Source organism: Orycteropus afer, unplaced genomic scaffold (genome assembly GCF_000298275.1).
Source record: "Orycteropus afer afer isolate SDZICR_OR568_19922 unplaced genomic scaffold, OryAfe1.0 scaffold00063, whole genome shotgun sequence".
NCBI lineage: Eukaryota > Metazoa > Chordata > Mammalia > Tubulidentata > Orycteropodidae > Orycteropus > Orycteropus afer.
In genome coordinates, this window is record NW_006921650.1 from 6,977,701 (window position 1) to 6,993,177 (window position 15,477).

At 35.3% G+C, this 15,477-nt stretch overlaps 1 protein-coding gene across 1 annotated transcript in view; it reads right to left on the minus strand.

Annotated features, from left to right (window-relative positions):
- AKAP9 (A-kinase anchoring protein 9) overlaps positions 1–15,477 on the minus strand; it is a 170,053-nt gene that overhangs the window by 18,267 nt on the left and 136,309 nt on the right. The window contains exons 25-34 of the mRNA XM_042780806.1: positions 9,662–9,814; positions 9,121–9,300; positions 7,157–8,233; positions 6,295–6,435; positions 5,279–5,767; positions 4,812–4,875; positions 4,608–4,729; positions 3,874–4,065; positions 3,162–3,350; positions 909–1,053 (exon numbers count right to left, since the gene is read on the minus strand). Coding sequence (XP_042636740.1) covers positions 909–1,053; positions 3,162–3,350; positions 3,874–4,065; positions 4,608–4,729; positions 4,812–4,875; positions 5,279–5,767; positions 6,295–6,435; positions 7,157–8,233; positions 9,121–9,300; positions 9,662–9,814 — 2,752 coding nt within the window. The remainder of the gene's footprint in view (positions 1–908; positions 1,054–3,161; positions 3,351–3,873; positions 4,066–4,607; positions 4,730–4,811; positions 4,876–5,278; positions 5,768–6,294; positions 6,436–7,156; positions 8,234–9,120; positions 9,301–9,661; positions 9,815–15,477) is intronic.

Genomic DNA, 15,477 nt, shown 5'->3' on the forward strand with positions numbered 1-15,477 from the left:
TGCCTTAGGCACTGTGCTATCAGAGCTCCTTATACAATGGATACACAAGGGAATTGTATACAATAACAACTGAATGAACTAACAGATAAATACAGTAACTTGGATGAATGTTATTTAAAAAAAAAAAAAATGAGGACACAATATACAGAGTGGTAAAGCTCAAAACCAGGAAAAGTTTTATTTTCTAAAAAACCAAAAAACTCACTGCCATCAAGTCAATTCTGACTCATAGTGACCCTCTTTGGGTTTTCAAGGGGGTAAATCTTTACAGAAGTAGATTGCCCAGTCTTCCTTCCACGGAGTGGCTGGTGGGTTTGAACTGCTAACCTTTGGTTAGCAGTTAAATGCTTTAGGCATTGTATGATCTAGAAATACATAATTAGGCAGTACAACTGAAAAATTTTTTTTTCAGGATAATGGCTACCACCAGATTACCAGAGAGTAGAGTGTGTTTGAGAAGGGGGCTGGGATACTGGCAATGTTCTACTTCTTGATGTGAGTGATGATTCCACAAATAGTCATTTAACAATTTGTCATACTACATATTTACACTTTGCACTCTTCTGTATTACAGTTTATAGTAAGAAAAATGTTTATAATAATTTAAAAATGGCATCATTGAGGGTTTTTTTTTTTTAGGTGGTTATCTTATAAAGAGTATAAGAGTGTTTTCTTAACACAGAGCTTCACAACAAAGATAATAAACTTAATGGGCTCAACAACCCGATTAAGGCAATGACTTGATCGTTCAAAACCACATAGACAAACCTTTAATGTAGATTATCTCCTGAATGTTGTGAGATTCAGAAGCAAATGCGACAAAGACAGAAAATGTTTTAACTAAGAAATAATAAGAGGGAATGAATTTTTACCTCTGCGTGAGCAACAGAGCCTGTCACACAACATACCTTGGCCTGGTGGCTCACTCTCTAGCTCTCCTTTCAGAGTCACTTTCCTGTCATTCATCTGCGCATGTAGGGCCTGAATTTCAGATAACAAACTCCTTCTATCTGCTTTCTGAAGGCACTCCATAGCTGCTCGATATTCAAGACCCTGTAACAAAGTAAAGTGAGAAAACCAAGTAAAGGAAATTACAAAGACAATAAAATGAACAACCAGGAAGTTTGAAGAAGAATGAATGGGACACATCCTAAAATTTTGGAATCATGTTATTATTTTTTCTTTTCATTAGGATTCATGGACAACATAAGTTCATTAGGATTTTCTTTTTAGTTAATAATATTTACATTTATTTCAAAATATTTCAAACACATAATAAAATATGAATAGCATAATGGATACCCAGGTACCTTACCTACTCTAGGAAACAGCATTTAGACAGCTAACATGCCCTGTGTGCCCCTCCCTGAATTCCTCTACATCCCCTGCCCTGGAGATAATCAAATTCTAAATTTGGTGTTAGCTATTTTCATGCACTCTTTATGTTTGTATTAGAAATAGATACGCACATATGCAAAGAAAAATACAGTATTGTTTTGCTTGTTTAAAAAATTTTAAACAGATGACACCATACTGCATTTATCCTTGTGTAATTTGTCTTTTTCACTTAACATGTTGCTGAGTCATCCAGATGGATACATGTAGCTACAGTTCATACTCATTTTCAATGCTGTATATATATAGGAGCTCTGGTGGCATAGTGCCTAAGGCATTTGACTGCTAACTAGAAGGCTGGCAGTTCAAACTCACCAGCCGCTCCTCGGAAGGAAGACTGGGCAGTCTACTTCCATAGTGATACTGCCTCGAAAACTCAAAGGGGAGGGGTCGTCACTATGAGTCTAATTGACTTGAAGGCAGTGAGTTTTTTGTTTTTTTTTAAATATATACAGTATTCCATGGTATGTATTATAAAATACATTTTATTTGAGTATCTTTCCATGTTTATTGTCATCTGTGAACATGTATTTAAATCATTTGTCTATTTTTCCTTTGATACAACATTCATGTTCAGGTTTGGGAAGGGGACATAAGTTTTTTATGAAAGATCTAAGTTTTCATTTCTGTCTAATTAAATATCTATGAGTCTAAATGCTAGGTCATATGGTAAGTGTATGTTTAACTTTTTAAGAAACTGCCAGATTATTTTCCCAAGCAGCTCTACCATTTTAGATTCCTGCCAGGAATGCAGGAGAGACGCAGTTTCTCTGTATTCTCACCAGCACTTGGTGTTGTCACTGTTTTTTATTCTGGCCTGATAGGTGTGTAATGGCTTCAGTTTTTTGTTCACCCTGCTATTTCTCCATGATTAAATGTGCTTTATGCAGTTTTAACAGAGATACCACAAAAGGATGTTCTCTGCTTCACAACACATCATATTTGGAGATACACAATGTTTATTTGGACTATTACTGGTGATGTTAAAAGGCTGTTCAGTTAGTTAAGGTGGTGTCTGCAAATTTTCTCAACTGTAAAGTTACTGCTTTTCCTGTTGCAAGTAAAAAGGATCTTGTTCAAAGACTATAGAAGAATCCTGAGCAAAAGGGGGAACATGCAGAACAGATTTTCAAATTCTCATGGGCTCCAGATTTTGTGGAACCACGGAGACTATGCTTAGTTATATAGGAAAACCTGTGAAAGCCAGAACCTGTGTAAGGGAAACCTGTTAGAGACAGAAAACTATTTTCCATTTAAATGAACAACAGAAACGTGGTAACACTGCACCCTGTCAATGTGAGACCCAGAAAAACAAGACAGTCCCACTGAGTGCCAGCTCTCACAGATGTCACTGTAATAGCACTTTTTTTCATAATTCTTTGGGAAAAAAAAGTGTTTTCTCTTAAATAATTTCCCCAGAAATGTTTCTGTATTTTTAGCTTTTCCCAAGAACCAACTAATAACTTTTTATACTGTCTACTGTAACAGTGTATATATTTCATTAATTTCTTTTTCTTCATTATTGTATTCCTTCTACTTTCTTTAGGTTCATTCTGTTTTTCTTTCTCCAACTTCCTAAGTTGGACAAGTAATTTTGTCTTTCTTACTTTCTAACAGAAGACAGAAACATTTAAGGTCATAATTTTTCTCCTAAATACTCTTAGTGGTTCCTATTAAAACTTCATATTTCAAACTGAACTTACAACGCTCAAATTAATAAATAATTTATCTTCTTATTACTATTAAAAAGTGTTGCATTTGAATACCTGCTCTTGTAATCGCTGTTCCAAACAGTTTAATAATCCAAGTGCATCTCTAGTACCGAGAACCGTCAGCTCAGTCTGAAACGCAGCTAGTAAGACACTGCGCTCCTGTAAGAAAACCTGCTGAAGGGCGATCAGAAGTTCACCGCGCCAGTCTGAGAAGCTCTCATGGGACTGAGAACTATTATAATCCTAACAAAGCATAAAAAACAAAAGTTAATTTCCAAATCAGCATGTTTTGCAAATGTTCTAAAAATGATATTTATCTACTCAACCAACATTAAGTATCAAAATACTAAGAACTCAGGAATTCATCTTCCAGTATGTATATGACTTAGAGCAGTTAAACAATAACTAGTAATTCATGTGAAAATATGTCATAAGAGGTAACAATTCAATTTGAAAAGAGCGTTAAAAACAGTATAATATATACAATAACATAAAAACCAAAGCCCACCGCCACTGAGTCAATCTCAACCCCTACTGATCGTATAGGATAGAGCAGAACTGCCCCACAGGGCTTCCAAGATTGTAAATCTTTACCAAAGCAACAGCCTGATCTTTCTCCCATAGAGCAGCTGTTGGGTTTGAACTGCCGACCTTTTGGTTAGCAGCCCAATGTCTTAACCACTGTGCCATTAGAGTTCCACAGTAATATAACATGACTTAAATAAAAACAATATGAATATTTAGATCCGTAACAGTCTTTGGGTACCTTGGCTTCTCCTTGCACCTGCATTTTGGTAATTAAATCCTTAAGAGATGAAATTGTACTGAGGTAAGCTCTTCTCTCTTCTAGCCAAGATTCTGAAACTTGCTGAACAGAATGGTCCTCTCCATCACTGTACGGAGATTCGGTGAGAGAGAGTACCTGCATACCCTCACTATGAACAGCTCTCAGTAATCCCTAGAAACCAAAACCCAAAAGTCAGAATTAAGACACGTTCTTTGGGGACTGCAAGATTTAACACACTAGAGAAATGAATATTAAGGCAGATATCTTGATCTAGTTCAATTGATTTATTAGTAAAGCTACTGCAGAAAGTAAATTCCAAATCCCCATTACTGATGTCTTCTTCCTATAGAGGGGGAAAGCCAACCCAGTAGATTATGACTTTGTATAGTTATCTCTAAGTTCCTTCTATTTATCTAATGTGTTCTTCTGTACTTATCTAACCAAAAGAAGTATATGGGTGAAAATTTAAGAGTACTTGTGATTATTTTAATAATTTTGCAAACAAATATCAGGAAAAAAAATAATTAAAAAAAATTCATACAAATAATATTGAAACACATTTTATTGTAAGGAAATGGAATCGATACCCAAGGTTTCTTCTAGCTAAAAAATTCTTTTTCCAGAGAAGATCTTACATATAACCTCTAAACGGCTATGTACAATGTAGAAATGATACTGGCTACATTTACTAAGAAATATCGGTTGTTTAGTACCTTTATTTTCTTTGGAAATGAATCTGTTGAACTTTCACCTTCTTCTCCTTGACCTTCTGCCCCTGGGTCAAATCCTTGACTCTGTGTAAGATAAATCCCCTGACCCCAGTCTGATCCAGAATCTGAAATAAAGAAAGCAAAATTTACCATACAAAAGACTTTTTTAAACAAATTATAAAAATTCCAGAAATGTATAAAACTTACCACTGGAACATATTTCTCTATTTTGGTAAGAATCAGAATGTGTTGATTCAGGAATTGAGGATCCCTAAAGAAAATGAAACAACAAACACATATTTTTTGCCTTAATAAAAATATGGTTCAATTAATAGTTTTGGCCTTTCTAATACTGTTAGGGGAAAAAAAAAAAGCATTTAAATCTGCTGTATCTTTCACAATTAATGAAACTATAGGGTGGTTTTCAACGAGTCTTTAATTTTTCCTTACAGATATTGTAAGAGACATGCATAAATTAGAGAAGGACAACATCAGGTTCCAAATCTACACAGGAACTTTCTGGAAAGTTACTATCTAAAGCTATAAAATGGATTAGGCTTACAATTGTAATTATAGCATAAGGAAGAGACTGCCCCCAAACTTCTTTTTCCCTTAAAAACAAAGACTGATTTAATAAATCAGATTTAAAAATACTAATTCTGAAAACCAAATACCTCTTTAGCTCTCAGACACTGTATCACTGCCTTCAAGGTATTGCATTCCTCTGTCAGTAACTGAACAGCAACATAATGTTCCCTTTTTAAGGTTTCAGTTTCTGAAATATGTCTGGACTCCATATCCAAAATTTCAGCAGCATGTAGCTCTTGCATCTGCTCAATTTTTTCAGTAAACTGACTGATTATTTCAGCGACTTCTTCTGACAAACATTCATTCTGTAAATCAATTTGGATTCCTGCATTTCTAACAAGAATTTGTGGAGTCTGATCGCTGCTATTGATCTTGAGTGTCTCATCTGTCTGGGACGCAGAGCTTTTACCCACTTTCATAGAAAGTGGCTTTAAGTTGTAGACCTTTCTGTTTTCTTGTTCCTCTGTCTGATCTTCTTTTTCTAAGAAGCAGGATAATTTCTCTCTTGCCTCTGCAAGTTGATCCCTAACTTGATTTAAGTCTTTCTGAAGAAACGCCACATTTGTTTCTTTTACCTAAAACATAATGAATAGAACAGTAGAGCCTTCAGTTAAATTTTTTCCATATCAAATGTAGAACTGAGGGGAAGGAGTACAGTCATACTAGTATGTTAATTTCCCTCAGAAGAATAGGAAAAACATTTCTAAAACACTCGTGGTTTCACACACACACACACATATAATTCACATGTATGTATGGTGATGTATTAGGATCATATATTAGTTACAAAAGTGAAGTTTTATCAACCTCTCCTTTTGGTTCTCATGAGATATATGGTCCTCTTCAGTAACTGCCTTTCTCCTCCTTCATTAACACATGAAAGAGTAAAAGCATTCTAACACAGCCCTCCAAGAATACCAAGCAAGGAGACACAGTAAAGAAATTTATAATCATGGAACTTTCTATCAAAGCCACAAAAGACAATCTTTTCTAACTTTGCAAGTTATGGATCTGGGTTTTGTTTTTATAGAAGAAAAATACTTTGACATGAAATTAAGATAGGGAGAAATACGTGAATTAGGAACTATGGTACTTATATTACCAAAAGCTCTTCCTGAAGTTTTTCTGCCTTTTCTTTATAACTGGCAAGCTCTTCTTTGGTAGCTGCTGACTCAGCTCGAAGAGTCTCAAGTTCACCAAAAAATATACTTTCTTCATTGGTGTGAAATAGCTCAGAAGTTGTCTGAGTGCCAGTGGAAAACACAAGAAACACATCCTTTTTAAAAAAATTATATTTATAATTTATAAAATGTATTTATAAATTACATTTATAAGACATTATCCAATGAAGCTTTTCAGGAACACCTGCCCACAGGTAAAAGGGGCTAAAATACTTAATGCTCTCTTAAAGGGAAACACTTTTTCAGAGCCATCATTTTAGATTCTTAAAACAGTAAGAATGGTTTTCATGGAATGAAAGGCAAATAGTATCAACAGTAGATATCTCAAAACTTTATAAATTATTAAAGAAAATATTCTTTGTTAAAATTTCAAACTTTCACATTTATATTATTTTCTCAATAGGCATCAGGTGTTAACTATTTTGATATTTTTCTTTACTTATAAGGGATGATCACACACCATGTGTAACTAGAGGAAGTAAGGGAGGAAAACCCACATTCAGTTTTAGAAGACATTTGCTGAATGAATGTTTCAAAGCTTCTTCTGATAGCCCTATTTAATGACCATGTTAATGAATTAAACAGACTGGCTCAAAGACCACAAAACAGTTTAAATCCATCATTCTAGTGGTAATATGACTGTACAGCATAATAATTTTATAAAAATGGTTTAAGTGTAACTTGGTAGATGTAAAGAACATATTTAATTTTGTAATATTAGCAATCACCTTAAGGAAAAGAGTCTATTAGGGTACTTAAGAGAAAAATCGAATACAAACCAACCTCAAGGATTTCAAAACTTCCTTGAGGGCTTCTTTCCCTTGGCTCTCCTCCTGGTTTTTTTTCACTGTCCATCAACAGCTTCTGTAGTTCTAGCAGCTTCTTTTCTTTCTCCAAAGCAGTTTTCTCTGCAATCTGTACTTGTTTTTTTCCCAAAGTCAAACTAGCCTGCATTTCAACCACCTGACTTTCCAATTCTGTTATTCTCAAGGTTAATGCAGATACATTTGACTCCATCTCTTTTTCTGCTAGTTCATTTAAATTCTTTATGGTAGTCCTTTCAGGTTTTGATGAAACTGCTGGTCTATCTTGACAGAACTTAGCATATTCCTGAACTGCTTTAAGTTGGACTTGACTCACAAGAGCAGCAGCAACTTTTTCTTCAAGTATTTTCTGTAGGTTTACAATTTTCTCTTCAAGCATTTCCATTTCAGACTGCCCTTGCTCTTGCATGTCTTGTATTTGTTTATAACACTGGGTAAGTTCTAAGTCCTTTGCACTAAGGGTGCTTTCAAGTTGTACCAACTTTGTTTCCAAACTGCTTATGGACACTTCCTTGTTTTCTTCAAAAGATTTGAGATAAGTCTTATTTTCTATGGATGTAAGAGTATTCTTAGCCAGGACACTGTCCAGTTCAGTTTTGTCTTTGCTTGGATCATCTACAATCGTGTTAATATTTTCCTCTGGTACACTTTCGATTTTTCTCATGTTTTCACGTTCACTCTTTAAGCTACATAATTCTTCTGCCAGTTGATTCATCTTAAAATTGGTTTCTTCAAGTACATTTTTTATGAAGGTCATTTCTTCATTAGTGGTTTCTACTTGCTTTTCCAAAGCCAGCTTTTCAGATGTTACCACATCCAACTGATGTTTTAAACTATCTGCATCTTCTGGGAAGGAATTAGCATCTACTAATATCTTCTGTTCAATATTTGCCAATTCTAGTTGAAGTTTTTCAATCACTTCATTGAGCTGTTCTATTTCTTCATCCCTATTTTTCTTCACTTGTTCTTGATCACTTAACAAGCATTCTATTTGGGTTTCAAGATTCCTTATCAGTTCATTTTTTTCTTCAACAACCTATTAGTTAATGAGAAAAAGGTAACATAATAAATAAACCAAACTCACTGGTATCAAGTTGACTCTGATTCATAACAACGTTCATTGGGTTTCCAAGGCTACAAATCTTTATGGAAGCAGACTGCCCCATCTTTCTTCCATGGAGCGCCTGGGGGGTTTGAACCAACAATCTATTGGTTAGCACTCAAATGCCTTAACCACTATACAACCAGAGTGCCTTACATAATATATAGGCATTTGGGTTTTGAGAATTTCATTTCCTTTTAGGGCAAAACCTCAATGAGATAATCACACAATAAAATAGTATACTTCTTAGACATACTATGTTACTGCAATTTCAATATAGACCGACAGACACTTCCTCCACTATAACAAGGACCTCCTTTACAATTCTGTGTAGAAAATTCTACTGAATGTAAAGTGATTTACACTTTTAGTAGCTATTTCCTACAAGATGAATAGAAAATCCCCAAATCCCAAAATTTGTGAGTTGATTCCGACTCATAGTGACCCTGTAAGTCATCATCAATATATTTTAACTGAAAAGGATACCACAGTGAAGTAAGTCTACAGTAGATGGAACTCAAAGGTAATTATCTTATTCAACTCATAATTAAATAGAAGACCTCTTAATAGATTAGGTTAGAATGATCTGAGTCATCAGAGACTCCCTAGAAAACATTAAAACCCTTTGATGACATCAGGAGGGGACAAAAATACACATAGCTTGTTAAAGCAATACATTTGAATAAGCTAAAATTATTGGGTAAGAGAAAATGAAGACATGTTTTTAAATTCAGTAGGAAACTGAAAGTTATAAATATTTTGCCTTTTAAAATTCTAGTTTGAATTAATCTCAGGTAATAACCAATTTTAAATGAGCATACCCTGTTATCTGTTGTACTTTTAAGTTGCTGCTGAAGTTTTGTAATTTGCTCATTTAATTGATCAATTTCTCTCTCTTTTTCCTGTATTATTGGAGCAAATTTCCCAAACAGAAGATCTTGGTCCTGAGTAGAGAGAGCATCAGATCCCATTATGGCAAATCCCCATTTTTCCATTTCATCCTAGGGACAAAAATAACCATCTCAATTGGATGTATTATTTATTATGTCATGTTCAGATCATTCTTTTATTAACTCTTACAAAATATATAGTCTCTTCAAAGTACAAATGAAAATATTAAAGCTATCATATACTTATTCAATAATTCTTAAAATACTTTGATATAAACTCTCAAAAAATAATCATTTATGATGAATTTAAATGTTTAGATTGGGCTTAAAATAAGTTCCACGTAAATCCACTTGCCTGCTAATATATCTCTGTTAAGTATTATTTAGAAGCAAGGTTTGCAAATGCTCAATAATGCTAAACAGGACCAAAACTACGAATTATTAACAGACAAAAGTTGTTCATATCTATTACCTTAAATAATTTGTTTTCTTGTTCAAGTTCTTGTAAGCGGGTAGTAGATTCCTTTTTCTGTATTTCTAATTGCATATGTAGTTGCTGAACTTCTTCATTCTTATTTTCCAGTTCTTCTCTAAACTGCTCTAATTGTTCTTCCAAGTTAGTAATCTTAAAACCAAAATTAGCAAGAAGAAAAAAAAAAGTTTATACAAATACCTATTTCTCATGAATGCTATGTTAGCTCTCTAAAGTATGTATGCTTAAAATATGAGTCACAAAAAAAAGGAAAGGGTTTTCCTAAGTTAGATAGGCACCTGTGTGGTTTTTAGACATGTTCAAGTTAGAGAAGAACTTCTGAGGAAGGGCACAGGAACCATTTCCTACCTTTTATGTCCTCTTAAGGAGGCAGAAAAAAAAGTCATGGGAGGAAGGGAAAAAGTCCACATTTTACTCCTTAGTTTATGTTAAGTTCAGTTGCAATCAAAAGGCTAAAACAAAATAAAAATCTATAGAAGCCAGTCTATTGTTTCAGTGACCAAGTGAGATTAGCCCATTTAAAAACACAAGTATCTTATTAGCCCTTATGGTAAAGGAGGCAGAGGTTGACAGTAAGACTGAGAAATCTTTAGGTATGAATTAAAGAAACCACTTAGAATAAGTTTTTAATACAATTTGAGGAGAAAATTGGAGAGCTCCTGTAGTTAAAAAAGATATATGTCTCACTGCTGAGAGTAGATTATCATTATATGTAAAGTAATCGCTATGACTGATGCTATTACAGAGAATGAAATTAATGATGAATACCAAGAGCTAGTTACCATGATATTAAAAGAAGTGTATTTGACTGAGGATATGTACAGTCTTAATCATTCTCAGAACATTTAGCTCACTGCTTTGTAGTTACTTAATAAATATTTAATGAATGGATTTTTAAAGGTGTATTTGCCTGATGATCTACACTGATGCATTAAAAGCAATCTAACTACTGAACATTCTGATCAGGAATACAGTAGGTAAATTCTGATAAAAAGGGAGTAAAATTAACTTCAAATTCTTAAAGAATCCAGACTTACTGGACCTGTTGATGCTGAAGGAGTCCTTGAAACTATGGCATTGAATTGCTTTTCAAACCCTGAATTGAAACTCCCCTTAAGTCACCTTTAAACAAAGCAAGTTTAGCCCAATGAGTAAAGATATTCACTCTTGAGTACTGTGTGTTTTTAAAAATTATCTCTATAAAACCAAAGGATCAACAGTTATTTTAAAGCACAGATGAGAAGGTTGGGGACAGGGAGATTAAGTGAATGGAATGCAAGAACTAGAACAGAACTAATGGGATTGTTAACACTGTGAAGAATGTAACCAATGATCATTATGTCTAGAAAATGGGAGTTGGAGCGGTTTTGTTGTGTATCTTTTCACTGAAATTAAGAAAAAGAAAAAAGGGAACCTAAAATGCCAGAGCAGCATTTAGTGACTGCTGGCTCACAGAACAGCCCATGAATCATTTATTGTCTTAGAAACTGAAAGGGGACATATGCTGACGACATGCTGACAAGTAATCAGAATCACACTGGCAAAGCAAAGACCTTCAGAACTCACTCAGCCTAAGACTGTCTAAACAAAAATAATATCGATACTAGTAATAACAGCCATCAATTATACACAATTTACTGCTAGGCAATGTACTAAGTGCTTTATGCGTAACAACTTTTTTTAAAAACCTTGCAAAAACCATAGGAGGTCTGTACTATATTTACTCCCATTTTAGAGATGAAGAAAGGCATCACTGAGAGATGACTTAACTTGGCCTAAGGTCACAGGGCTAGTATGCACTGAAACCAGTTTCTGAAGCTAAGGAGTTTTATCTCTGGAGTCTTACAACGTTAACTATCATTTATCCTGTGTTTAATAAGTAATGTCCAAGACTTATATTTAAAAATTTTTCCGTAACACTGGTAATCAGATTCAGTGGACACATTTTAAATACATTTAGTGCTTGTGCATATGTAATTTATCAGGTTAGTTTGTTGACAGCTGTGATGATTATATCTTTTTCAAAGTTGATGATTGTATCTTTCTAAAATTATATAGTAGTATTTACAACTATGGCTATCTTCTACAATTACTTCTGATGATAAGTTTTTACTGTAACATCAACACACATGTAGTCATTTGAGTTCAAAATTGCTGCCTATCTCATTGGTTATTTGCTTGCCTTACTGACACAACAGCTTACTGTTATCAAATCTTAGCTCTGTGATCTAAAGTATGGTTTTTGGAGCAGAACTGGTATCATCTGTCATCTGCAAGCATACAGACATGCAGACTCTCAAGCCTCAGCCCAGACCTACTGAATCAGAAACTGCACTTTAACAAGATCCCCAGGTGACACACATGCACACCAAAATTTGAGAAGTACTGATCTGTAGCAGTAACATTCCTATTATGAGGAGCTGCACTTGAAGAATCACATTAAGGATTTTGATCCCCAAAAATGCCATTATAGGGCATTCTTTTCCTTAGTCAGCGAGACTCCAGTATCAATCCCAAGCGTTTTATTATTGTGTCTATAGCAATCAAATACCAGAAGATCAGTAAATTAAAGCTTAAAGATAGAGACTGATAGCCATGTGTTTTAATCTTGTTTTGTTTATTCACCAATTGATGCCTATACTGTTTGTATTACATTAATCTGCACCTCTTTGCATTTTTCTTTTTTAAATGTTTCTGTCTCTTTCATATGTGTATATATCTCAATTAGACAGTAGATTCCTTGAAGTTAGGTGCTGTTTTCATAACGGGACAGTGTTGCACTATACAAAGTAAGAGCTCAGTTGAATGTTATGTTTTAATACTACTCAGCAACAAGGAAAATACATCCAGACACCTAGTTTTTGCAGTACAAACTAAACTCACTGCCGTTGAGTAGAACTCAACTCACAGCAAAACCCCTCCTTGGATTTCTGAGGCAGTATCACTATGGAAGTTAGATTGCCCAATCTTCCTTCTGAGGAGTGCCTGGTGGGTGTGAACTGCCAGCCTTCTGGTTAGCAGTCAAATACTTTAGGCACTATGCTATCAGAGCACTATCTCAATTCAGACAACTTTGGATGGAATTCTTACTCAACTACTTACTGCTTGACCATGAGCATGTTACTTAACCCCTCTCAAGACAATGAGAAATAACGCTGGAGATTGCATGGTAGAATTATGCAAGACCAATGACTTATTCATTGCAAATACCCTTCTTGGACAACACAAATGGCAGCTACACACATGGACTTTGCCACATGGAGTACACAGGAATCAGATTGACTACATCTGTGGAAAGAGGCAATGGAAAAGCTCAATATCATCAGCCAAAACAAAGCCAGGAGCTGACTGTGGAACAGATCATCAACTGCTCATGTGCAAGTTCAAGTTGAAGATGAAGACAATTAAAAGAAGTCCACAAGAGCCAAAATATGACCTTGATTATTTCCCACTTGAATTTAGAGACTATCTAAAAAATAGATTTGATGCATTGAACAACAATGACTGAACCAGAGGAACTGTGGAATGACATCAAGAACATCACCCATGAAGAAACCAAAAAGTCACTAAAAAGACAGAAAAGAAAGAAAAGACCAAAATGGATGTCAGAAGAGACTCTGAAACTTGCCCCTAAATGAAGAGTGGCTAAAGAAAATGGAAGAAATGACAAGATAAAAGAGCTGAACAGAAGATTTCAAAGAGCAGCTCAAGAAGACAAAGCCAATTACTATAATGAAATGTGCAAAGACCTGGAGCTAGAAAACCAAAAGGGAAGAACATGCTCAGCATTTCTCAAGCTGAAACAACTGAAGAAAACATTTAAGCCTCGAGTTGCAATACTGAAAGATTCTATGGGCAAATATTGGATGGAGGAAACATCAAAAGAAAATGGAAGGACTACACAGAGTCATTATATTAAAAAGAACTGGTCGATCTTCATCCATTTCAGGAGGTGGCATATGATCAAGAACCAATGGTACTGAAGGAAGAAGTCAAAGCTGCACTGAAGAAGTGGCAAAAAACAAGGCTCCAGGAATTGATGGAATACCCACTGGGATGTTTCAACAAACGGATGCCATGCTGGAGGCACTCACTCAGCTATGCCAAGCAGTCTGCAAAACAGCTACCTGGCCAAGTGACTAGAAGAGATCCATATCTGTACCCATTCCAAAGAAAAGTGATCCCACAGAATGTGGAAATTATCGAACAATATCATTAATATCACATGCAAGTAAAATCTTACTAAAGATAATTAAAAAATGGTTGCAGCAGTATAATGACAGACAACTTTCAGAAATGCAAGCTGGATTCAGAAGAGGATGTGGAATGAGGGATATCATTGCTGATAGCAGATGGATCTTGGCTGAAAGCAATGAATACCAGAAAGATGTTTACTTGTGTTTTATTGACTATGCAAAAGCATTCGATTGTGTAGATCATAACAAATTATGGGTAACAATGAGAAGAACAGGAATTCCAAGAACACTTAATTGTACTCATGAGGAACCTGTACATAGACCAGGAGGCAGTCATTCAAACAGAACAAGGGGACACTGTATGGTTTTAAGTCAAGAAGGGAGTGTGTCAGGGTTGTAAACTTTCACCACACTTATTCAATCTGTATGCTAAGCAAATAGTCCGAGAAGCAGGACTACTTGAAGAAGAACATGGCATCAGGATTGGAGGAAGACTCATTAACAACCTGTGATATGCTGACAACAAAACTTTGCTTGGTCAAAGTGAGGATGAGTTGGAGCACTTACTGATGAAGACTGAAGACTGAAGCCTGCAGTATTGATTACACCTAAATAGAAAGAAAATAAAAATCCTCACAAGTGGACCAATAAGCAGCATCATGATAAATGGAGAAAAGACTGAAGCTGAAATTGTCAAAGACTTCATATTACTTAGTTCTACAATCAACACCAATGGAAGAAGCAGTCAAGATATCAGATTTTGTATAGCATTGGGCAACTCTGCTGCAAAAGACCTCTTTCAAATGAGGAAGAGCAAACATGTCTCCTTTAAGACTAAGGTATGCCTAACCCAAGCCACGGTATTTTCAATTGCCTCAGATGCATGTGAAAGCTGGACAATGAATAAGGAAGACAGAAGAAGAGTTGATGCTTTTGAGTTGTGGTGTTGGTAAAGAATGCTGAAAGCATCTTGGACTACTAAAAGAACTAACAAATCTGTCCTGGAAGAAGTGCAGCTGGAAGTCCTCGGAAGCAGGAACAGCCACATTTCGTCTCACCTACTTTGGTCACGTTGTAAGAAGAGAATATTCCCTGGAAAAGGATATCATGCTTGATAAACTGGAGGGTCAACGAAAAAGGGCAAGCCCCTCAACAAGATGGATTGATAGAGTGGCTACAATGATGGGCTCGGGTAAAGCAAGGATCGTGGTGCTGGCACAAGACTGGGCAGTGTGTTACTCTGCTGTGCATAGGGTCACTATGAGTCGGAGACACTTTAACAGCACCTAACAACAACAACAAGAAGACAAAGTTTATTTATCTGCAAAATGGAGATAAAGCCTCTCCCCAGGGAGGGTATAAGGATTAAATGAGATAGGCATTAGAATACTTTTAGTACTTTCTACTACATAGTCCTCAATAAAGTAAACTATTATGATTTATTATTTCTATTAACAACCTGAGATATGCAGACGATACAACTTTGCTTGCTGAAAGTGAAGATGACTTAAGGCACCTACTGATGAAGGTTGAAGAATACAGTCTGCAGTATGGATTACATCTCAACATAAAGAAAACAAAAATCCTCACAACTGGACC